The sequence below is a fragment of the Daucus carota genome, chromosome 7 (genome assembly GCF_001625215.2).
Source record: "Daucus carota subsp. sativus chromosome 7, DH1 v3.0, whole genome shotgun sequence".
Taxonomy (NCBI): domain Eukaryota; kingdom Viridiplantae; phylum Streptophyta; class Magnoliopsida; order Apiales; family Apiaceae; genus Daucus; species Daucus carota.
In genome coordinates, this window is record NC_030387.2 from 24,990,136 (window position 1) to 25,015,814 (window position 25,679).

The 25,679-nt window shown below is 33.3% G+C and overlaps 2 protein-coding genes across 5 annotated transcripts; both read right to left on the reverse strand.

Annotated features, from left to right (window-relative positions):
• Positions 1-5,176: 5,176 nt before the first annotated feature.
• Positions 5,177-9,068, reverse strand: LOC108193873 (rust resistance kinase Lr10). Of its 3 annotated transcripts, none has more exons than XM_064080822.1 (6): positions 8,104-9,068; positions 7,957-7,992; positions 7,831-7,851; positions 6,710-6,742; positions 6,562-6,585; positions 5,177-6,447 (listed from the first exon to the last, which is right to left on the reverse strand). In XM_064080822.1, exons 1-6 carry the CDS (start codon positions 8,831-8,833, stop codon positions 5,342-5,344), a joined length of 1,950 nt encoding a protein of 649 aa, XP_063936892.1. In that variant the 5' UTR covers positions 8,834-9,068; the 3' UTR covers positions 5,177-5,341. The 3 variants fall into 3 exon arrangements, with proteins under 3 accessions (XP_063936892.1, XP_017216199.1, XP_017216201.1); XM_017360710.2 differs by having other exon boundaries at positions 5,178-6,447; positions 8,098-9,067; XM_017360712.2 differs by lacking the exon at positions 7,831-7,851 and having other exon boundaries at positions 5,178-6,447; positions 8,098-9,068.
• Positions 9,069-11,940: 2,872 nt separating this feature from the next.
• On the reverse strand, positions 11,941-16,847 carry LOC108193169 (rust resistance kinase Lr10). 2 transcript variants are annotated; one of them, XM_017359706.2, is made up of 6 exons: positions 15,917-16,789; positions 15,488-15,520; positions 15,366-15,389; positions 14,913-14,981; positions 14,791-14,814; positions 11,941-13,206 (listed from the first exon to the last, which is right to left on the reverse strand). In XM_017359706.2, the coding sequence occupies exons 1-6, from the start codon at positions 16,668-16,670 to the stop codon at positions 12,113-12,115; spliced, it is 1,998 nt and encodes a 665-aa protein (XP_017215195.2). In that variant the 5' UTR covers positions 16,671-16,789; the 3' UTR covers positions 11,941-12,112. The 2 variants fall into 2 exon arrangements, with proteins under 2 accessions (XP_017215195.2, XP_063938247.1); XM_064082177.1 differs by lacking the exon at positions 15,488-15,520 and having other exon boundaries at positions 15,917-16,847.
• Positions 16,848-25,679: the final 8,832 nt, after the last annotated feature.

The window sequence follows — 25,679 nt, forward strand, 5'->3', positions numbered from 1 at the left end:
TTGACTTGGCGTCAACCATAATTGTGGCAACTTAACGTAAAAAAGAGGAAATTTCTGGAAAATGGTTCAGCAAAATATACGTGCATCTACTCCAAAGTTCTAAAAAGTGGTCCACAAAACACTTATCATGTCCATCTTTTTATTTTTTTGGTTGAACGGCCTGTTTCGTTTGCTCTGATAACTGATATCAACCAAGCACTCATGTCAAGGTCAATTTCATATAATAAGAGAGTATAATTCAATTTTTGGTTGAATGGATTGTTTTTATTTGCTGTGATAACTGATATCAACCAAGCACTCAGGTCCATCAACGCCATTTGATGAAGGAATATATCAATACCTTTTATTAATAAGCGAAACCACGTTTCAGTGGAACATCGATACCAAAAGTACCAAAATTTGGTCACTTTCATATTGATTAGGATTTAATAGTCATTCTTATACTATTATCAAAAGACTTCTATTAATTTTATTATTAAAGACTTCAATATTCAAAAGCACCAAAATTTGGTCACTTTCATATTGATTAAGATTTAATAGTCATTCTTATACTATTATCAAAAGACTTCTATTAATTTTATTATTAAAGACTTCAATATTCATTAGGACAGTGAAAGACTTCTGTATTGATTAGAATTTTATTATTAAAAACTTTAATATTGATTATATAAATTTTTAATTCAATAACAATAATCATTATAGAATTATGAAAAGATTTTCATATTGTTAGGATTTTATATTTATTATTATACATTTTTAGGATTTTATAATTATTATTATACAATTATGAAAAGACTTCTATATTGATACGGATTTTATTATTAAAAATTTCAATATTTGTTAAGATTGTTATACTACTACAAAAAGACTTTTATGGTGTTCAGTAGGGGTGATCGCGGTCCGGTTTGGTTCGGGTTGAAGCTAAAACCGGAACCAAACCATACATTAGCGGTTTTTTAAAATCTCAAACCAACCCGTGACCCGCAAACCAATTAACCCGGACCAAGCGGTGCGGTTTTTGATGGTTCGGTTAAGCGGATTGATCGGTTTATAACTAAGGCTTATAATTAGAGATGAGGATTCATGAATAATACTAGAAAATAAAGTATCATTTTGTCTCCATTTACACAATTTCGTATAGTTAAATTAAAATACAAACTTTAGTCTAATAAAATGCATAAACTTGATTCAAAGTCGTGGAATACTGTATTAATATAACTTGTAATCGGTATTGATACGGTATGTAACTAAACAACAACCCAGCACTTGTAAAAAAAACAACCACCCAGCAAATATAAGCTAAAAAATTAATATTTTGAATATCTATAATATTAAATATTTATATTGTATATATATAAATATGCGGTTCGGTTTTATAACGGGTTGGTTTAATATAAAACCGAAACCAACCCACAAACCACGGTTTTTTAAATTAGTCGAACCGAAACCGTAAACCTCATTTCGGTTTCAGTTTGGATCGGATTAATATCGGATTGGTTTATGCGGATTTTGCGGTTTAAACCAGACCGTGATCACCCCTAGTGTTCAGGATTTTGTAATACAACATTTATATTATCCTTACAGTTAAATCACTAACAATTTAACTTATGAAAAAGTTTTATAAAATTCATATCAAAATTTGGCTATCATCATGTTACATTTTATTTAACAATTATTATTATTATCAAAAAACTTCTATATTTGACATGATATTGTATTATAACAATTATCTCACTAATAAAAATATATTACCAACAAAATTATTTGTTTTAATTTTTTAAAACTCAAATAATTTAATATACGGAACAACTCTATAAATCTTTAATCATGCTTCAGAGTTCAAATTAATAAGGGTTCATATTGATATTAATATAATATCCTATCAATAGAATAATAATGTCAATGAAATTATTCGTTTTAATTTTAATACTCATACAATTTAATTTATGAAATAAATTTATAAATTTTTTATAATATTTCATAATTAAAATAAATAAGATTTAATATTGATACCAAAGAACCAAAAAACTTGGTCATGTATTTTAAATAATAATTATTATTATCATTCAGTGTTTTCCAGAAGATTACGATAAAGATGAATAAGGCGGTGGTAACACTGACTTGACAAATAGAAACTCAAAGAAAATGAAGTCATTGTCCATATTAAAACATATAATAGAAGAACCGAAACTCTAGACATACGTCAAATATTCGTTTTAATTTTTAAAACTCATACAATTTAATTTACGAAACAAATCTATAAAATTTCTATCGTATTTCAGAATTAAAATAAACAAGATTCAATATTGGGGTCGTTTGGCTGAGTTTAAAAGAAGTGACTTCTAACTTAAAGTAAATAAGTTGATTATAAGTGAATAGTTGGTTTGGACTTATAAGTTATTAAAAGTGTTTGGATACCCTAACTTATAAGTTACTAAGTGTTTAGATAACTTAACTTATAAGCTAGCATAGTTTGATAATTTTGTAATATAATATTATTTTATTTAAAAGAATAATCATAATGATACAATACCTTATCAGTGTTGTAAAAAGCGGGAATCAGACTTAGTCGGTAAAGACACCGTCTAGCGATTAATCGGATAATCGGGGATTAATCGGAGTGATTAATCGGATCATTAATCAGAATCAATTTAATGTTATTTTTTAAACTAGATAAATATAAACATAAATAGATTTATATTTACAATAGATTTATAATCATATAATTTTATAAATTAAAAAATCAAAGATTTTATCCACAAATATCCATTTTCTAAATATTTAGGTCATTTTATCCCATGATTTTGCCAAACGGTGCTGAAACAGCTTTTATTATAAATAAGCTGAGAAGCTTAGTTTCCAAACACCCACATTGATACCAAAGTACCAAAAAACTTGGTCATATATATTTTAATAATAAATAATTATTATCATTCAGTGTTTTTGAGAAGATTGCGATAAAGACGAATAAGGTAGTAGTAACACTAACAAACAAATAGAAACTCAAAGGAAAGAAAATGAAGTCATTGTACATATTGCAACATATAATAAAAGAACCGTAACTCTAGACATACGTCAAAATATTTGATATCAAATTACTTTTGGAAAGTTCATTAATTTTGTCAAAATTACAATATTAGTTTATCAAACAATTACAACAACTATTAGATCTACAAAAACTCCAACTAGAATTATATATAATGTTTGCCAATTAAATGAATAAAATAATTGCAACTTAAAATTTTGAATTTTTGTTCAAGATTAAAGATGCTATAAACGAACTTATATGTGTTGATCTTGAATATTATTTTCACAATTTAAAAATCATCGAACAACATAGTAATTTTACTAAAATAAATCATAATGTTAGAGTTAAGTTCCATAAAATCCGCATTTAAGCTGTAATAAGTACCAGTCATAATCTTTTAGTTTAATCATAAATAATATCTTTAATTATTCGAATTTTATATATAATTTACCATCTTTTAGTTTTAAATATATAATTTTCAGTTACTCATTAACATCTTTCAACTTTAACAATCATTAAGATCATTATTGTACTTATGAGTTATATTTTAGAATATATACAGTGTTTAGTGATTTATAAAATAATTGTTTTATCTTTTAATTTCAACGATTATATTGTAGAACATAACCTGCAAATTGTCAAATGTTTACAAATATTGTAGACTAGAAAATTAAAATTGAAACGAGTAAATTATTTTTAAATAATTTTGGACTCCAATCCTCTTATTTTGTGGACTCCATAGAACATGGACCCATATTGTTATGAAATAAATTTAAAGTAGGATCAAATTTTAATATATAGAAAGTCTTATATTAAATAACAATAATTTAAATATTATTTAAAAACAATAATTTAAATAGTTATAAAAAAGATGTGATAATGTAATTGAAAAAAGACATTATTCTTCTTATAAATAACAAATTTTAATTTTTATTTAAACCCGTGCTTGGCACGGGTTATCATCTAGTAATAGTATAATTTTTAAATATCAGTTGGTTTGCTAAGTGGTATGGGATTTGGTATGAGTATAAGATATCATATATGATATCATGTATTTAGTTGAGTTACAATCAATATATTCAATATATTCAATTTTAAAATAATTAAATATTTAATTCAAATTGATTAAAAAAATATTAATATGATTTAGGATTTTAGATACGAGTTTCGAACTTTATTTTCTTTACCCAAACACCGGTTAGATTTAGAATGAACAACCCATACATGTTTGGGAAACATCCCACCTAAACCACTCATCGGAGGTTTCATATTTATTAGAATGGACCAGACAGAATCCTGTCCCTTCAGTTCATATGTTATCTACTCCCTCCGTCCCAGTCAATAGTATATATTGGGGGACGGGGGCGCGGCACGGACTTTAATGCTTCAATATAGTATAGTTCTGTAAATTATTTTTAAGATTTTCTTTTTTTGTATAAAAGTATAACATTTATATTTTTATACAAAAAAAGAAAATCTTAAAAATAAGTTGTGGAACTATGTTTTATAAGAGCCTTAAAAAGCGTGTCGAGCAGTGAAAAAGAAACGTATACAATTGACTGGGACAGTGGGAGTAATTGGTATCAAAACGGTTGCAACTGCATAATTTTTAATTATAAACCGAGGGATATACAAGTCAATGTGTTCTGATCTCGCTGAATTACATCAATTTAGATTTTACGTGAATGTCCCCATCCTGATCAAGCTTAGATATCGATCTAAGATGCATGAGTCACTTTAATTTTAAATACACTATGATGTATTAGCATAATGTCCACAGACAGTACTTGTGCAAATTATGATTTGCTTTTCTGAAAGTATATGAGGTATTCAAATTTCAACTCATATAAATTGTACCAGCAATTTAGGACTGCTTGCTAAGAACAATAGAGGCCCTAAGTTGTTCAAGTAAAGCATAACTGGCCATTAAGAGACTCCAGCCACAAAAGCTCTGAGTTTTTTGCCACAAGATGCTATTTTACGCTCCAGCTTGCCTCAAAGCATCTTACGATTATGTTTGCTAACATATAATTCATTTCAGATGACATGAATATAATTGTAATTTCAAATTATCAAATTCCTACTCAAATTGGAATGACTTGGAGAATTTGATACAAATTCAAACCCAAACTCTCTTGATTATCCAAACATGTAATTTGTCCAAATCCAGAATTTGAAATGAAATAAAGTTCTCAAACAAGTCATATACGAATACAAGTTACACATAGTTCATAGCTTAACAAATCAATTGACCGAATAAGCTAATCACTCTTGAGTCTATATTACAAAGTATATCAGTATATCCACACATCATCAATTTGAAGACGTCAGAGTAAGTTCTGCATCCTCGGTCATCACCTCTTCTGGACAAATCAAAGGTTTAGGAGGCATAACCAAAAGTCCGAGGTCCCTTCCAAGCATATCAATAACTTCATTCATTGAAGGTCGGTCAGTTGGCTTCATTTGGATACACCACATGGCTACAATAATCATCTTCTTCACCAATTCCTTTTCATTAGTAGTAGCATCTTCCGTTTCAATCTCCTTCCCTTTGCTTATCTGGTCATAGACCCATGAAGGGAAGTAAATTTGGCTAATTTCATCCTTTAATGGATTCAAGTTTTTCCTTTTACCTGCCATCTCCAATAACAACATTCCAAAACTATACACATCCGCTTTATAAGAAACACCTCCAATATTTTTGTAAAATAATTCCGGAGCCATGTAACCCATTGTCCCCCTTGCTGCAGTCATAGTCACAGTACTTTCACCAGTAGCACGTGATTTTGCAAGGCCAAAATCAGAAATTCTTGGATTGAAGTTCTCATCGAGGAGAATATTATGAGGCTTGATATCAAAGTGTAAGATTTGCATGTCACAACCTCGATGTAAATACTCAATGCCACATGCCACTTTGCATGAAATCTCATACATCTTTTTACAATTCAAAGTAGTTATTTCCCCAGCCTCACCTCTATCTCCATCGACAAAAATGTATCTATCAAGAGAGCCATTAGGCATGAACTCATAAACTAGAGCACGTTTGTTACCCTCAGCGCAGAAGCCAACAAGTCTCACAATGTTAACATGATGAATCCTACCAATTGTACCGACTTCATTGATGAAATCTTCACCACTAGCTTTGTAGTTGCTCAACACCTTAACAGCTACAATGAGGCCGCTTCGAAGCTTCCCTTTGTATACGGTACCAAAGCCTCCTTCACCAAGTTTATCTTTGAACCCGTTGGTGGATCTTTTAATTTGAGAATAACTGTACCTAATGGGCATGAAATTGTTTTGTCGTTGCAGGAATTTTTCTATGTTGTCATATACAGATACATGTCTTGTCCTTATTTTGTATACTAGACATGCCACTAGAAATGCTATTTTGCACAGAAGTTGTGCATAAAAAAAAAAATCTGCAAAAAACAAAAAACAAAACATAATACCAGAAATCTCGGCTGTTCATAAATGTACCAAATGTTATACCAGAAATCTCGTTAGCAGAGGAATGATAAAATTTAACGTCTTACCTTGGACCAAGGGGCTAAGAAATCCTGCGTGGTTTGAAGAAAGACGAAGGATGAGTCAGAAAAACACTTAAAAGATATCAGGATGGAGAAAAACAGGGAAAATTTGTCTTTAAAAAATGAAAAAGCAAAAAAAATTAAAATTACTCACGGTTCAGAAGCCACAGCAGAGCCCGGAGCGGACCTACAAGACATGAATGCAAACCGCTATTTTAGCGTAGTGCAAAATGTGGGATGTGGGAGCACAAATTTAAAATTATCTTGCATAAAGTTTTTTTTTTTCTGAAATGATCGATCTTGCATAAAGTTATGCAAAATATTTATATCTCAAATACTCCAGTCACAGAAATCTGCCTGACATAAAACAAGAAAAGAAAAGAGAGAGTTTGTGAGGACGATTTAGGACAATTAACTAATGTTATAACAAAATTTAATCTAAAATGTGACAGCTTTGTTTTTCGCTTCTTAATTGTAAGCAGGATCTTGATTTGGTGATGAAAGTTTGTATGGAGTCGCAATCTGGTTGATAGCTCAAACGATAACTCTATATCAGGATAGGACATGATGAAGAGGGTACGAGTAATTCAACGAGAATGCATGAAGCTGCCGGTACTTGTATTTATATATATACATTATCTCTAAAATATCATTTATAATTTATCCACTTCAACTATGTAAAAATTAAGTAATTAACCAAATCCAATGAAGGTGCAGCATGATAGAGGTTTTTGACTTCAATATAGAGAAGAAAAACAATAATCGATGATGAACGAAATGGACAAACAAGTACATAAATGTGCAGAACTATGGCGAAGTACGGAGAGATACATAAAACACAAAATCATAATTCAACTTGTGGTCCTTATTTTATAATGCATATCTAAAATTCAATCACCAGACATAATTTAAAAATAATAATAAAAGGAGAATAATAAGGACCGTTAGATTAAATATAATGAATGGCTAAGATGTTGGTATACGATACTACGATGAAAATCTGGTCTACAAGGAACTTTACTATAATAATCTTACTATACGCTTCCACAAATATAGCGGTGAATGTTCAAGAGTTAATAATCAGGCTTAATGACCCTCAAAGTATCTTCAAGAGTTAATAGTTAATATTTATGGTATTTTCCTTTAACTAAGAGTTTTATGTCTTTAGAGTAATGCATAGAATAATTAATAAAGAGTGTCGTTTTAAGGCGATCCATAAAGAGTGTTAGTCAAGGGAAAGCCTGAGATTGTAAATTGTGAGGTTTAACAGCTTACTTAAGAAGGAGCTTGCAAGTTCTGTGCCGCACGTCGCAATGATAAGAAGGCCACAGAAAAATGTTAAAACTTGACAAATAAACGTTCACAAAATATGAAAGGAGGAATTTGTGTGAAACTTCTCACCCAGGTACTCGAACCAATCGGGCAGCCGAGAATTATCTACAAAAAATTGCAAAGTTGTTTTGTAAGCAGGTCTGGTTTCGAATATGAATTCATTAGATGATTAACGTTGTTACTAAAGCCTGCTAAGAAACATAATCCTACCAGTACCAGAGTCGCAGCTCAATTGAGGATTTTCGGATCTTACATCCCCAAAATAATCGGATAGAGGTCGATGACACTTTAGGCAGGAAAAATATTTGAATGGAAGCTCTATTCCGTACACCATGTCCCGGATGTCCAAGAAAGATGTTCTATTAATATCAGGCCATGCGGATGACACCCAAGTTGCCTTCCGAATCGTACAGTTGTTCTCCACTTCAGACGAGTCCATGTATCCAATCACAACGTATGAAGAGACTGATGATGAGCAAGGAGTTGTGGGTTTATATCTTGTTGTTACGGATTTTGTCACAGGTGCTGGACAGTCTATATACGTTATCGGCTTATTCAATTTCCCAATTGCGGAAAAAGTAGGCAACTGATAATTATATTTAGTTTTGTTGAAGAAAGGATGAAGAGGAACAGAGGAACATGAGTAGTTGTTTCTGGCTAGCCCTGAATCAATTATCCGAACAGTCCAGTTCGCATAATTGATGGCCTCCACGTAGAATTTGGAAAATTGTATAGTAGCAAATTTTAAAATAGTATGATTGTTCTCACAAGAGAGTTCATAGCTGAAACCGTGCCATCTGTGTGGCTGACCTTTGAGGTAAAATGGTTGGCTAATGTTGCCAATATTACCGCAAGAAGAAGATGGTGTTGAATAAGAAGCTTCGCAGCAGCTGCTAGATAGAATTGTGAACACGACAACGGTTACTAGTAGCAAAGCCGACATCATTTCTTGTATATCAAGCAGACACCTAAGCGTGTCTGCACATGAAGCTCGGGAGGAAAATTAGAAAGGCTAAAGGACAATGGTAGTACAAATGTACAAGCTAGGAGTGTGAATGAATCAGTGTATTTCTCATCTAAACTTGTTCCCCTGTTCTCCCTCAAAAGAGGAGAAGGCTTAACCACTCATCCAGTCATCCTTCAAGAATATCACTCTGTATCCATCGACCCATGTTAATTGATCTTCACATATACGTCGTTATATACTTTTATATTGCGATATTAAAGATATATACATCGTTATATACTTTTATATTGTGATATTAAATATATATATATGAGTTATGCAATGGTAAAAAAATGATTGGTTATGATGTATATGTTTTCCATTTCAAACTAATTAAATATATTTAAAATAATAAATTAATACTTAAAACTGACCACGAAAGACGGTCGGTTTTGTCTTCAAAAGCCAAAAACAACGTCGCTATGTCTTACAGATTTCTAGAAATTTAATTAAAAATATTTAAGAATATAATCAACCGCTACAAACGGACGGTTTAAACTTGACATGTTAACATCAAAACCAATCAAGTTATTCCGGTCAGTTAAATTCGGTCAAAGTCATGCCAACTCAATAAGATGACGTTGTTATAGTAGTAACTGATCGTCTGTTGTCAGTCGATTTTATCCACTAACTTTTTGCGCGTCGATCAACTTCACAGGTGAGTTTTATTGTGTCATTGTAATGTAGTTAGAAGATTAAAATGAATGAGTTCAAATAGTAAAAATCAATATTACACACTAATATTCTTCGAGGGCCAAAAAAGATTCATTAAGTCAAAAGAAAAATTCTTTTACAACCGCTGATTTAATTTAAAAAGAATCACTCACACAAGTCTAAGAAAAATCCTCCATTTTAACAAAAAGTAGCTAAGTCCAGCCTCTCTTCTCTTTTAACAAAAAATAGAAGCACCCATACAAGTCCAAGTATTACTCCCGTCAACGTCAACGTCTACAACACATTTGTGTCAATTCAACTGTTTTCGGAATTTGTAACCCTACTTGAAATTGGTCTTAAATAAAAATATACTACGCGTTCTACATACTTTCCAGTATCCATCAGGAGGGCTGGTAACCGTCAACCAAGTTTGTGAGGTTAGGGTCCTGTTTGAGAATTATTGGTTAGCGGTTAGTTGTCAACGGATTGAATTAAATGTTTTGACCAGCTGATTGAAATACATGTTTTGACTAGTGGATTGAATTAACATTTTCTTGTATAACTGTTTGGTAAATAGTTGTTATGATTAGTTTTTATGACACATACCAAATCTTTAATCTAAAAAAACTCCTCAAAATAGTTTTTTTGAAAATTAGCTTTTCGAGTCAAACTTCTATTTCACTCCGCTAACTACCAAACACTAATATTAGCGGATTATAGTGGTCAAACCTCTAATTATTTTGCCCAAAACATCCAACTTCTAAATAGGGCCTATATGCTTTATAAATTATAAAAGAGTATATGTTATAATTATATTCTAAAAATTGGTGATTAAATTAATCTCATATTCTGCAACTCATCGGATTGATTGAATCTCCAATCAATCTAATTAATCTTCGATTTATGTTATTTATTTTTATTGATTAAATTTTAATTTCCGCTTTTTACAATACTGATTATAATACTTCTCGATCCAACTCTACAGTCTTGGACTAAGAGGGATTCGCCACATATCAATCACCCTCACGAGCATCTATCTAATTAATAACAATAAAGACATTTGTTTTCTATTTTGTACAGTCGTTTATCTACCAGTCATTTGCTTGGCAGCTATCTAAATTTGCAGGGATAATATTTGGCACCGGAGTCGTTGAGCATCGTTGCATAACAGTGGTTAAGAGTTTATCCTCTGAACGCTCTTTAGCAGAAGCTATGAGTTGCCTAAAGCGCAAGTTTAGGTCCGAGAACTTTGATATGGCTATTGTTCATGTAATAAAGCTGCTTGTATTTGTATGTTGTTTCATGAGTAAACATGGTGTTGCGATACTTGAACATGATAAATGCAGTGTGACATGGTGCCGCAGGGGAGGAACCAAAATTCGGTTCCCTTTCCACCGTATTAATCACGAAAAAGATCAGCAGATCGAGTCCAAACGCTGCGACGTTCCTGGCTTTCAACTCTCTTGCAATACCTCTGATCATTCTAACAATTTTCCCGTACTCAATTTGAATACCAGGTCAACACGACAACACCTCTCTCCCGGGACTCCATCTCTCGTTTTCTGTTGAGGCCTATGTCGATTCCATCGATTACAAATCACAGCAACTCCACTTTTTTACCAAGTCGAACAATATCACACAACACTATGGCTACTACCTTCCTAATTCTCCTTTTAAACATTTTACGTTGATTTACCAAATCACTACCTCATCTCTTCCAATATTTACCAAATTGGTTAGATACTAGTATCTTCGTTTCAAATTAGTACTCCCTCCGTCCCACAATACATGTCCCTTTGACTTTTTGCACGTAATTTGATGTGCAAATAAAACATACTTCTATACATTATTTTCCAAATTTTTTTTTTCTGAATAAAAGTATAACATCCATATTTTTATTCAGAAAAAGAAAATTTGAAAAATAATGTATAGACATATGTTTTATTTGCACCTCAAATTACGTGAAAAAAGTCAAAAGGACATGTATTGTGGGACGGAGGGAGTAGTATATTTTGATTTTTTGTGATTAAACCGAATATTTTTTGATTGCAAATTATTCTTTTATAATTTAATAAACTAAAAAAACATTATATAAGATTGCACATAATTTTTATATAATTTTCAATTATATAGTACACGTAAAATTCAATCAAATTTAATCAATTTGATCGAGAAACTAAAGTGTACTATTGATCTGAAATTTGACATGGATGGGTCAAATGACACTCACTTAGAAGAGGAAAACCACAATCTACTAATAATTTTTATTTAGCCGCAAATATTGCAGGTTTGGTCTGAGTCACAGACTTCCTAGTTTTCTATGAGAACACCTAAACTAACAACTCTGTTACCGTGTGACCAAGATTTCAGAACTAGAAAACTGAAAGCACCAATCAAATGAAAATAATTTTACATGCTTCACACAAATAGTTCATAACTCGGAAAATCATACATACTTCACAAAGATAGTTCATACATAGGCAAATCAATTAATCTGAATAGGGCTAATCATTGTCTCTTCTTCATATTCAGAATTTCATTATCACGTCATCAGTTTGAAGAACTTTAATCAAGTTCTTGATCTTCAGTTCCAGGGGTTTCTTGTGGACAAATCAGAGGTTTAGGAGGCATCACCAAAAGTTCAAGGTCCCCTTCAAGCATTTCAATAACTTTGTTCATTGAAGGACGCTCAATTGGCTTCATCTGTATACACCACATTGCTACAATAATCATCTTTTTAACCAACTCTTTTTCAATATCAGACGCATCTTCTGTTTCTATTTCCTTTCCTTCCTTAACCTGGTCATAAATCCACGAAGGAAAGTAAATTTCGCTACTTTGATCCACATAAGGATTCAAATTTTTTCTTTTTCCCGCCATTTCCATCAACAACATCCCAAAGCTATAAACATCCGCCTTGTAAGAAACACCTCCAATATTTTTGTAAAATAATTCAGGAGCCATGTAGCCCATTGTTCCCCTTGCGGCAGTCATAGTCACAGTGCAATCACCAGTAGAACGTAATTTTGCAAGACCAAAATCAGATATTTTTGGATTGAAATTCTCATCGAGGAGGATGTTATGAGGCTTGATATCAAAATGCAAGATTTGCATGTCACAACCTCGATGTAGATACTCAATGCCACATGCCACTTTGCAAGAAATCTCATAGATCTTTTCACTACTCAAAGTAGTGACTCCATCATCTTCATCTCCATCTTTGAAAATGTATTTATCAAGAGATCCATTAGACATGTATTCATAGATGAGAGCATGTTTTGGACCCTCAACACAATAGCCAACAAGCCTCACGATGCTAACATGATGGATCCTACCAATTGTACCAACTTCATTGATGAAATCTTGGCCATTGGCCTTGTAGTTGCTTAACATTTTAACAGCTACCACATGACCACTTCGAAGTTTTCCTTTATATACAGTACCAAAGCCCCCTTCACCAAGTTTAACTTTAAATCCTTTGGTGAATTTCTTGATTTGGGAGTAAGTGTACCTAATAGGCATGAGATTGTTTTGACCTTGCAGGAAGTCTTCGATGGTGTCATACGCTGATAAGTGTCTTCTCTTCAATTTGTATACAAGAAATACTAAAAGAAATGCCATTCCACACAAAAATCTTGCAGTTACAGGTAGGAGAAATCCTGCAGAAAGCCAAAATGCAAAAACAAAAATAGTTTATCCTAGAAATCTCAGTTCATTGCAGTCTTACCAATAAACAATGGATACTATAACGTGTTATGGATATATTTTTTTTTTGGACATTTAACTTTAACGTGAGATTATAAATTCAAAACTAGACCATGATTGTCACTCATGAGTGATACTAAAGTTATTAAAAAATTCTCAATGTTTCTGTATTAAGAGATTAAAATATTTGGCAATAAATATGACATTCTCTCACAAAAATTTAAATGCAAGGGTGCGACAAAAATTAATATAGTCATTTCTCATTTTAACTTCATGAAATTCATTAGTAGTAAGCTGCAAGTGCGATAAAAAATAATCAAGTCATTTCTCATTTTAATTTCGTTAAACTTATTAGTGGATAGCAAGTTGCAGGTCCTTTGGATTGGTTTAGATTGTAATGAAAATAGAGCAAATGCTTATTTAAGAATTATTAGAGCAAGTCAACATAAATGTGAAAATAAATGTAACTATTGTTATAATATGAAATTAAAAATATATATTTTGATGTAAAAATAGGATTGATGTGTAGTTCTAAAATTGAACAAAATAAATTTTTTTTTTTTGACAAAGAACAAAATAAATTTAAAACTAATTAAATGTAGAAGGAAGGATGAACAAAAGTACACAAAATTGAATTAAACTTGTTTCTATATTCATTTCCCTCTAATTTCTCATTTGCCCATGTGATAATTGCAAGAAGTATAGTTGCAATTATAATTTATTCTAGATATAGAATTAAGTATAACATTTTTTTTTGAATTAGCACATTTTGAAATATTATAATGCAGTGCTATGTTTTTATAACTAATATTATATTATAAAAGTAATATATTTGAGTTTGCATAGAACTTGCTCTTATAGTATCTCCTCTCACCTCCTCAAAATCCTAAAAAAAAATTTCTCTCAACCTCTTCCTTTTTCCGGCTGCCGCCAGGGGCTTCCATCAGTTTTCACCGGTGGAAAGTCACAAATCAATTATTTTCTTTACTTTATTTTTCAATAATACTCCTGCCCAGATAAGGATTTATATCTCTTGACGGTGTTGACGTTGTCTTTTTATTTGATAAAATCTTTTGGATGAGGTTTGTTTCCAATTTATTTGGGTTTTGTTTATTCTCTCCTTGTGATGGCCTGGTGTGTTTTTTGGTGGGTTTGAATGTCTAGGACGTTAGATCCACCAAATTTTCAAGGGTTTGATACAGTGATAAATATTAATATGAGATTGTAATTACGATCGATAGCTCAAACGGCTTTTGGTGAAGGCGATACATGTAGATATATCAATTTCAACAAAACGATTGATTGTGTTTTTATAAAGACTAGATTAATTAGCGATATGATCTATTTTATGTTTGTTGGACTCGATTGTTCTTGTAGATGCGGTATGACTTTTCATAATTGAATTAATTTCCTTTTTTTTAAAAAAAAAAACTTGCTCTTGTACAATTATAAAGTTTAAAGAACTACAGAAATATTTCCTTTTCCCTTAACCAAACGCAGAATGTATTCATCAAAGAGTACCGAAGAATTAATCTTACCCGCGGCCAGCAACTCCGGAGGTCCTGCATGTGCGGCGGTGATGAAAAGGCAGAAAACAATACTAAGTTAAAAGCGACTTACATAAAGATAATAGACCAGAGAGGTGAATCGGTTTGCTCACCTATGTCTGTCTGCGCCATGAAAATTAAAAGGCAGGCATGAAGAAAGGCCAAAATGTAAGCCAAACCGCCTGTAAGGCAACGCAGACCACACATATTAATAAAATGTAACTATAGTAAAACGACTTGTACCAAACAGAAGCTAAGGTTCTTGGTTCGCAGATTGGTATGAGATTGAAATCAGAAATCTTGAGGTATTATTCTGATAACATGCTTTGACTAGTACTGGAATAATTATGTCTGATTTAAAAGTTTTGAGTCATTAATTCATTTATTGTATATAGTTTGCATAGATCTTGAAAATAATCTCTCTTGTATCAATATATTGAACAGAACAATACAAATAAGTATTCCAAAGCTTTAAAAAAACTATTTTGTGTCTTTTCTGTCTGCATTTTAGAAGTTTTAGCTTGTAAAGATAACTAAAGCAGTTGGTTAAAGGCTTAAGATCTTACCCGCGAGCGCTCCTACTGCAATCTCTGTGTGGTTGCAAAGCAGAATACAGAAGAAATATATTAGAAACCAGTTGACAGATTATTGGTTCAAGAAGAGTAGGCAAAATGATTAGATCGCTCACCCAAACTGAATAAAATGACGGGGAGCCAAGAATCTACAAAAGATAGAAAGATCTTAAGCCAACTCGAAATTTTAGGCAGACTGGGCGCATACTTTTATGACACGAATCACAGTTCCTTTAATAAGGTGGCACAACGGCAGTTAACTTTCTCATTGATAAACTAGTGACAAAATTTATCCTAATTAGCACCTCATTAGAATTTTGATACAATAAAATAAAAAAGTGACGGAGTTTATTCTATTTAGCGCCTCATCAGAATTTTGATAATAGTATCATCAAATAGTAGCTTCAAAATTTTCTTTTCCTTAATCCTCCTGTTTCACCTCATATTTAATTTCATAAATATATTCACGAAGATACAAAAAGCGCCAGCGTATGATGTATCCCTGTAAAGACACAGAACAGAAGAAAGTGAAATAAGTTACTCACCTGCAGGCTCGCAATCAAATTGATAATTTTCATTTCTAACACTCAAACAATATGGCGATTGAGGAGCAGGACACTTTAAGCAGGCCAAGTAGCGGAATGGAAGCTCTATGCCGTAAGTGAAATCGTGAATGTCCATGAAAGATGTTTTATTAATACCAGGCCACGCAGATGACACCCAACTCGTCTTCTGAATTGTGCAATTGTTTTCCACTTCTGAGTAGTCCATATATCCGATGACAACATACGAGGTGACTGACGATGATGAGCACACAGACGTGCGTTTATATCTTCTTGATATTGAAGAATTGATCACAGGAGTTGAACAGGCTATAAATGTTAATGCCGTATTATACTCCCCAAGCGGAGAAGAAAAATCCCTCATTGTGTCATAATCGTGGCTGTAAGGAATGAGAGGAAAGGAGGAGCACGTGGCGAAGTCCGAGCGAGTTATCCGAATAGAAGAATTCGCATAATTGATAGCCTCCACAGAGAATTCGGCATCGGCATCGGCAAGTGTTAGAAAAGTCCGATTGTTCTCGCAAAAGAGTGCGAAGCTTAACTTGGGGCAGTTCTGCGGATGACCTTGGAGATAAGAAGGGCAGCTGATGTTATAATTCATATTGCAAGAATAAGAAGAAACATCCGAAGGTGAAATGGGAGTTTTGTGAACTTTGAGGGAGCAGCTGGCTACTGATAACAGCGCTATGATAACGATTCGTAAACACAGCGACATCATTTGCCGTGGATTCTGCATGATCACTGCAGTAGTAGTAAGCTACTGCTGCTTAATTGCTTTCCGAATGAGCTAATGGGTTGATGCTTCGACTCCGTGAGATAAGGTTCTTGTCATTATTACCGTGTCCAAATATTATTATCTTCATTTTGTTTTAGAAATTTATGTGATTCAACAGTCCTCCAGCATGTGTTGACTCGGCCTCAACCATTATTGTGTTGCGGCAACTTCAAGTAAAAAAGAGGAAATTTCTGAAAAATGGTTCAGCCCATAGATACAAGGAAACGGGTACGCTGCCACGAACCGCGATCTAGATCGTTCGTACCCGATACGGTCGGAAACGCGAACGGAAACGTTCAGGGTCGCGACCCAGATCGCCGGAAGTGACGACCCGCAAGAACACACTTCATTCTTGTTTTGAACAATAGATCCATGTCTATGTCATATGATAAGTAATTTATTTTATCAATAAATGTGTACTTTTATTTGTTATTCAATATCTTTTTCTTTATAAAAAATTATAAATGTATAAATTATCAACTAAAATTGTATATTATAATGGAATTTATATATATGATTATAGAATTCTTTTTAAAAAGACCAATCGTACCCATACGTTCCATCGTACCTATACGTTCCATCGTACCAGATTCACTAAAACTAATGTTTCACGTACCCGATTTCGTTCCCCGTTTCGAATCGAACCCAGTCCTATGTAACTATGGTTCAGCCAAATATATGTGCATCTACTCCAAATTTCTAAAAAGTGGACCACAAACACTTATCATGTCCCTTTTTTTTTTTTTTTTTGAATGGCTTGTTTTAATTTGATATTTGATATCAACCCAACACTCATGTCAAGGTCAATTTCATAATTAATTTTTTGGTTGAATGGATTGTTTTTATTTGCTATGATAACTAATATCAACCAAGCACTCAGGTCTGTCAATGCCATTTGACGAAAGAGTATAATAATATAATTTTGAAATATGTCAGGGATGAGTTGGTTTGCAAAGTGTGTGCGAAGTGGTATGAGATTTGAATGATAAATGAGATCAGGGTGATATGAGTTTAAGATATTAGATTTGATATCATGTATTTGGTTGAGCTACAATCAATATATCCAATTTAGAAAAATCAAGTATTTAATTTAAATTGATTAAAGTATGAATATATTGACGGGAATTTTATAGAGTTATTTTAATTGATAGGCAAATCATAATTTACGTGTTAGGAATTTTAGCGAGTTAATTCAAATTTAATTGATAGGAATTTTATATAGTTATTTTCTAAGTTAAATTGTTGGAATTTTAAAAATTTAAACGTTTGTTGCTCTTTTTTTGACTTGAAAAACGTTTAGTTTTGTTGGGATGTAATTCTATTCCATGAATAATCGTGATGTTAAAAGATCCTGAACAATATATATGTTTTTCAATATAAGTATAATACGTTTTATAGGAACCTTTTATTAATAAGTGAAACCATATTTCAAACATAAGAAGTATCAAATTACCAAACTTTGGTCATCATATATTATATTTAATCATTATTGTTGTTGTTTTTGTTGTTGTTATACTCCTACTAAAAGCATTATATTTCTACTAAAAACATATACTAGTCAGCACTTTATAATATTCATGGATTGGTTAGGATATTATAGTTAAAGACGAATTCTACAGGAAGATTTAGCACATGAGCTCCAATAGTACTCCCTATATTCATTCCCTATTATTATAATAATATTAAATTTAAACAACTTTGGTGTATGTTTAAGCTTGGCTTCTTTTCTTATCTTTTAGGCTTTAGCTTTCTTTTTCCGATCAGTCTCTTTTCATCACGGAAGAGTAAAGAGCAAGGCAGAAAAAATCTCCGTCCAGAATTTTGTCGAGTTTTGTCTTTAGCCTCCGATCTCCTTCCTCGTCAGAATTCCGATCCGATGATGATTTATGGGTTTATTCAAAATCGGTAACATCATTCTTTTATTTTATTTGTAATCAAATTCTCTTCGTCTCTTTAGAAGGTACGTCTTCGTTTTATGTTTGTTGTGTGTTTTTCTTGCGTTTTGTTGCTTTCTTTATTTTATGAGTGATTGACACTTTGCACCCCTTATGTTTGGGCGCTTTTTCGATTTGGTCTCAAACTATTTTTTTTGGCAGTTTGCACTCGTAAGTTTAAAAGGCGCTTCACTTTGCACCCCCTTGACTGGTCTCCGTTAATTTGACTGTTAACTTTAACGGAGCCAGGGGTAAAAGGGTAAATTCACACGCTGATTAAAACAAAATTACATTTTCGTAAATTAAAACTACATTTCAGTAAAAGAAAACAAAACTCCAAACGGCTCTTGAGATCGAACCCATCTTCCCGCCCCCCTTTTCTCGCTGATTTCGCCGATTCCACGAACCCTAGTTCTGCGATGAGAGGTCGTTTACGAGTTGTTAGCGATGATAATCTGAAGACTTGCACTTGGGCTGAAGTCCCCGACTGGTATTGGCTCGCGACTCTTGAAGACCACGCTGAAGTTCCGATAATCGAAGTCCCTGCAGTGCCTGAGGGATCTGAAGTACCTACTTACGGGGGTAAGCATCTCTAATTGAAGCTTGTCTAATGTTGATTTCACTTCGGATGTATATTGTATTCCGTATGCATGCATGATAGATTAGGGTATGAATAGTTTATTGTAGTGGTCCCTTTTAATAGTATATTGTCTTGTAGTGCTAATTTTATATTCGATTGTTTATATCCTGTAGTTGTAGATTTATTGTGATTTTTGGATTTATTTTCTTCAATTTGTGTAATTTAATTTGGGTAATTAAGTTGTAGGTTTACTGTATTTGTTATAGTCCATAAATTTAAGTGATTAATTTGGGTAATATAAATGTGAGGTTACGTTTGGGTAATTTAGTTGTAGGTTTACTGCATTTGTTATTTTCGTTAAATTTAAGGTTGAAATTGGGTAATTTCTCTACTGGGCAGTTGTATTTTGTAGTCTAAATTTGTGTAATTTTATTTTTTTGAACAGCTAACTCTAAAAACTTCACCATCAAACTGCATCACGGTGGGGAGTTTGATGAAAAATTTGAGAAATATAATGATGGGGAGTTGAAGTACTTTGACATGTGCTCGCCTGTAGATTTTAAATTATTTGACCTCCAATCAATGTGTGAGGAAATAGGAATGGGTGAAGGTTGTTATAATTTGTGGTTCAGCATTCCTCATCAACCTTTAAGCGCAGAGATGTTGCTCCCCCTTGATAGTGAAAAAGATGTGGGAGTGATGGTGGACTTGCTGATATATAGCAATTGTATGGAAGTGTACACATCTGCCAAAGATCAAGGTGAAGATGATATGTTTGATTTCTCTTTCACACAACTTGCAGAGGATGAAAGAGAGTGGAGGGTGGGTGACATGTATGATGAACTTGAAGAAAAGCAGATGGACATGGATGTGGGAGAGGCTGCAAATGAAGAGGTTCAGGATGATGTGAGTTTCCATGGAGATAGCTCGAATCTGGATTCGACTGAGAGTGAGGTTGAACCATCCCCAAAGAAGAAAAAGAGAAGAATACCTCCTCCGAATCCACCATTCAGGCTAAGAAAAAAAGGAAGATACTCGATGTTGAGGGTAAGATTACATTTTTAAGCATTTATGCAAGCTTTGAAACTGTTTAGTATACCTTATTTTGTTTAGCATGCCTTGACTGACTTACTCTGTTTGTTGTTATGTATTAGGGACTGTTTAAAAATACTCCCGATAATCCGGTGATTCTAGAGGATGATGAGGGTCCTCCATTGACCCAACCAAGCCAACCAAGTGAAGATGTGGGGCAAAGCAAAAAGAAGAGTGTTGGTGAAAAAAAGAGGCAAGCAAAAAAGAAGACTAAGCAGACTAAGAAGACTAAGAAGAGCAAGAAAAAAGAAATAGGGGAATCAAGTGAAGCACTGGAACAAGCAACTGCAGATGAGGACTTGGAACCCCCTGCAGATGAGGACTTGGAACCCCCTGCCGATACAGAATTGAAGCCCCCTGCAGAGGAGGAATTTGTTGGTGATAAGGCTGATTACAAGGCTGATTACAAGGCTGATGAGAAGGCTGATGACAGGGCTGATGAGAAGGCTGATGAGAGGGCTGATGACATGGCTGATGAGAATTTTTTGGACAAAGATTTGGACAGAGAATTTGTTGGTGATGATAGTTCAGAAGGTGAATTCAACAGTCAAGATGAGAGGATGGCCTTGGACTCAGGTGATGAGTCTGCCAGTGAATACAAAGAATTCAATGAAACTACAGATATGGAAGACCCCCAATTTGAAATGGGTATGAGATTCACCAGTGGGAAAGTCTTCAGGGCAGCTGTAAGGATGTATGCCATAAAGAATCAGAGAGCCCTACGATTGAAGAAAAATCTACCAGATAAGATAAAATGGGTTTGTGCACCTGGCTGTCCATGGAAATGCTATGGTCTGAAGCAGCAAAGGACTGAAACAATTCAGATCAAGTCCATCTGCAGACTACACACTTGCAATCCCACCTGGATTCAAAAATGTGTGAATTCAACCTGGATTGCTGAAGCCTATGAGGATGAGATAAGGCTTAATCCAAGATGGGAAACCAGTGCTTTTCATGCCAAGGTGGTTAATGACCTGAAATGCCAAGTTTCCCTCTCTATGATATACAGAGCATTGAGGAAAGCTAGAGACAACATAACAGGCAAGCATGAAGCTGAGTATGCAAAAGTTTTTGCATATGGTAATGAGATAAAGAGACAGATGCCTGGAACTACGGTGAAGATTATGTCGGAGCCTGATGCAGCTGGTAGGAGGTTTCTACGGATGTACATTTGTCTGCAACCATTGAAAGAAGGCTTTTTAGATGGCTGTAAACCAGTTATAGGTTTAGATGGGTGCCATCTGAAGGGGCCTCTAGGTGGCATTCTCTTGACTGCAGTTGGGACAGATCCGAACGATGGGATGTACCCAATTGCATGGGCCCAAGTAGAGGCAGAGAATAACTCCAGCTGGGACTGGTTTCTAGGCTTGCTGAAGGATGATTTGAACATAGTGAATGATGGTAACTACACATTCATATCCGACAGGCAAAAAGGGCTTGTAAATGCACTTGAAAACCATGTCCCCATGGCAGAGCACCGCTTTTGTGTTATGCACTTATATAAGAATTTATGGAAGGATTTCAAAGGAATTGGTGTAAGGAGGCTTCTATGGTCAGCAGCTAGGTCAACTACAGAGTATTATTTCAAGAGGCACATGGATGAATTGAAAAAGGTAATTACTTATTTCTAAATTTGTGAATAATTTCTTTTCAAATGCACTGCAAATTCCTTATTTGACATAGAGTAAATGCACTGTAAATCTTGTGATTTGTTAGGTTTCACCTAGAGCTTATGAATGGCTGGCAGCAAAGCCTAGGTCCCAATGGAGTAGGTCGGCTTTCAGGGATGTTAGTAAGTCAGACACATTCGTAAATAACAATTGCGAGGTTTTTAATCATGCCATTAACAACTTCAGAGGCATGGGAATTGTCTCTATGTTCACTGCAATTCAAAATGCATGTATGGAAAGAATAAGTCGAAGAAAGTCTAAAATGGAGCAAAGAAGTACGAGATTCTGCACAAAACCTCTGAAAAAACTACACAAGTAAGTGTAAACTCTTCTTGCAAGACCAGTGTAATTTTGTATCTTCATTTTGTATCTTATTTTTGTTTTTTGATCTTATGAAGATCAATGGAAAATGCTGGAAGTGCAAGACCAGTGTGGAATGGGGGCTTTAAATATCTTGTCACAATGACCGAGGGTGGTCATCAAATTGTTTGTGACTTGCAGAACCAGACCTGTGCCTGTAGGAAATGGCAACTAACAGGTATTCCTTGCTTCCATGCTTGTTCTTGCATCTTATTTCAGAAGCAAAGTCCCCTGGACTACATGCATCAATGCCACAACAGAGAGTGGTACTTGAGAGTTTATAGTCATGTGCTTGAACCAATAAATGGGGAGCAATATTGGGAGGAAACACATGAAACACCATTATTACCTCCCAACATTAAGGTGGCTCCAGGAAGGCCCAAAAAAAATAGGGACAAAAAGAATGACATTCCTCAAACTAGACCAAATGATCCAACAATGTTGAAAAGGCAAGGTACATCTGGTAGATGCACATGGTGCAAGGAGTGGGGACACAACACCAGGACTTGCAAAGCTAAGGTATTATGTAATATTTTGCTACCCTGTACATATATTTCTACTGCAATGTTCTAACTAGGTTTGAATTTTTGGTAGAAACTTGATGAAGATAGGAAAATGCAAGAGGAGGGACCTGGATCTGCTGAAAATGTGACAAAGGAAGCTACCACTGCTGCTTGTTCTAAGGTATAAATTTGAACATTCTTGATGTACAAAAATTTGGCAAAGACAGGACTCTAACTATGTAATTACTTGCAGAAAAAAAAGGTGCAGTTTGAAGATACAACCACAACCACAGGAGGTAGTCAAGAAAAACAAGTATCAAACTCACAACCAAGAATAAAGCAGCTGGCCAAAAAAAGTGTAAGGACATCACCAATGAAGAGTGGAGGCAAAATCATACCATCAACCACAGCCACAAATGCTGCTTCTCATGGGGGTATTATCAGACCCTTCAAAGCTCCAGGTAGATCAGCTCCTAAAACTCCATTAGATGTGCAGCCAGTAGAGGGGCAAAAGTTTACTTCATTGAAGAATTTGCAAGCTGCAGTCCAGGAAAGGAAAAATAGCAAGGGCAAGAACAAAGCATGAACTGTGAGGGACCTTCTTTTTGGTCATTGTTGCCACCCATATCTTCAGCCAACTGTTTTTGTGTAGACATTTATGCAAGCATTTATCTTCTCAGATCTGTTTTTGGTTCAGTTGGTGGTTGATTTGAACTTAATGTTGCAACTACTATTTACTCTATTTGGTCCCATGTTCTGTAAGATTCTGTGGTACTTTGGAACAGCTTTTATCTATCAACTTTGCAGATGTTCAGTCTTCTTTTTGAAGATATTCTATATTTGCTTTTATGTTAATGTTATTGTTGATGAAATTAGATGTTATTTAGTACAAGTAATTGCTTTTTATGCTTTGTAATTGTTCTGTGGGCTCAAATTTATTGCCAGGCGCTGCTCTGTTTCAACATCTGCATGGTAGATATGATTTTGGGGTAAAAACGAGTGAATTTACCCTTTTACCCCTGGCTCTGTTAAAGTTAACAGTCAAATAAACGGAGACCAGTCAAGGGGGTGCAAAGTGAAGCGCCTTTTAAACTTACGGGTGCAAACTGCCAAAAAAAATAGTTTGAGACCAAATCGAAAAAGCGCTCAAACATAAGGGGTGCAAAGTGTCAATCACTCTTATTTTATTATGATAGTAGATATACGTTAGTGCATGTTTTATTTATCTTCTCTCCTGTTGTAGAGGTAATATCGGGTTTTTAGGTGATCGGATTCATTTGTAACTTCGTTGAAATTTGTTCGGATTATGTTGTGAATTTTGTTTGAGTTTAGAGGTCATATTTTTCTAACTTGTTTTATCTTGGCCAGATTTGTTGTGGTCGGCCACAAATTCAGTCGAAAATCAGGGTTGTTTTAAGTTTCTATATGTGTTCTTTGTGTTCTTGGTAGTTCTTGATTGGTGGATGTGTTTAATGTGTGTTTGATCTTTTAAATTATAAATTTCAGTTGTTAAAATTGTTTTTAGTTGCATGTAGAAAAGATTATTGATTTGTTATGATTTGAATATCAATTGCTTTAACTATGGCATAATTTTATATATTATACATGTATATATGTTAGTGTGTAATAATTTCGGATAGGAAGGAATTAAATTCTTCGGTTATATATGAGAAGGAATTAAATATTATTAAATGCGATTTTATATTTACATATATACATATTAGGGATTAATTGATTGTATTCATGCTTTTGAATAGATGTGTGTTTGGTAAGTGTTTTATGTGCATTTATTCGACTTAAATGACATATAAATTCGTTGTTTTATAAATTATTAATTAGAATTTATTGGGTGCCATAACTGATGGCTTTTATAAGTCTTGATTATGTTCAAGGAGTTTGTACCATTTTTTTGGGTGGCCATAATTGGTGGCATTTATTTTTGGACCATTATGGGTTGACACGTTTTTTTGTCCTAGATGAATATTGTGCGGATAATTTTGTCCTTGGATTAATAATTAGATTTTATTAATTCTTATACTTTGTTATGCTAATGTTAACTTTTGTTGTCTAATCGGATTATTAAATAATGAACTTATGTTAATTGGGATTTTAATTTTTTTAATAAATAATTTTCATATTAGAATGATTAATTCTTTTTCCTAACAAAAAATTAAATTTTTGTTTATGTTTTTTATTATGAGTTCTTTAGTATTGTGTGTCTAACCAAAGTTCTTACTTTGGTTAGACATAATAACTTTTCATAATTGTTTCATAATTTTATAAGTTCTAATATTTTTATTTTTGAATAAGTTGTTATATATTTTGGTCGGAAATTATGTCATAATTGGGTTTAGTTCACCCACACTTTTTCTTTTTATTTAATTTATCATTCTTATGTTTCTCTTTGCTTGCTTTGATTTTCAGGAGCTTGGAAAGAGATTTTACGGGTTTTCTTTTCAGACTTTAAAGTCTTATTATCTAAACGTCCGGAGATATCTTTGCATATCTTTCGGTTAGATGATAAACTTTATTGAATGAAAGTAATCCCTGATGCGGCTTATTGTATCTATGATACAACTCATCTACGAGTATGTAGATCGTGACAAAAAAAAAAAAAAAAAAAGACGAATTCTACAGTGTTAGGATTTTGTAGTCATATAATTTTTTTATTTAATAATAACAAGCATTTTACTGTTATGAAGAAAAATCATACCGGTAAAGATTTTATAATTTATTATACTATTATTAAATGACTTTCATATCGATAATGATTTTATAATTAAAGAATTCAATATTTGATAGGATTTTATGATGATTATTATTATATTATT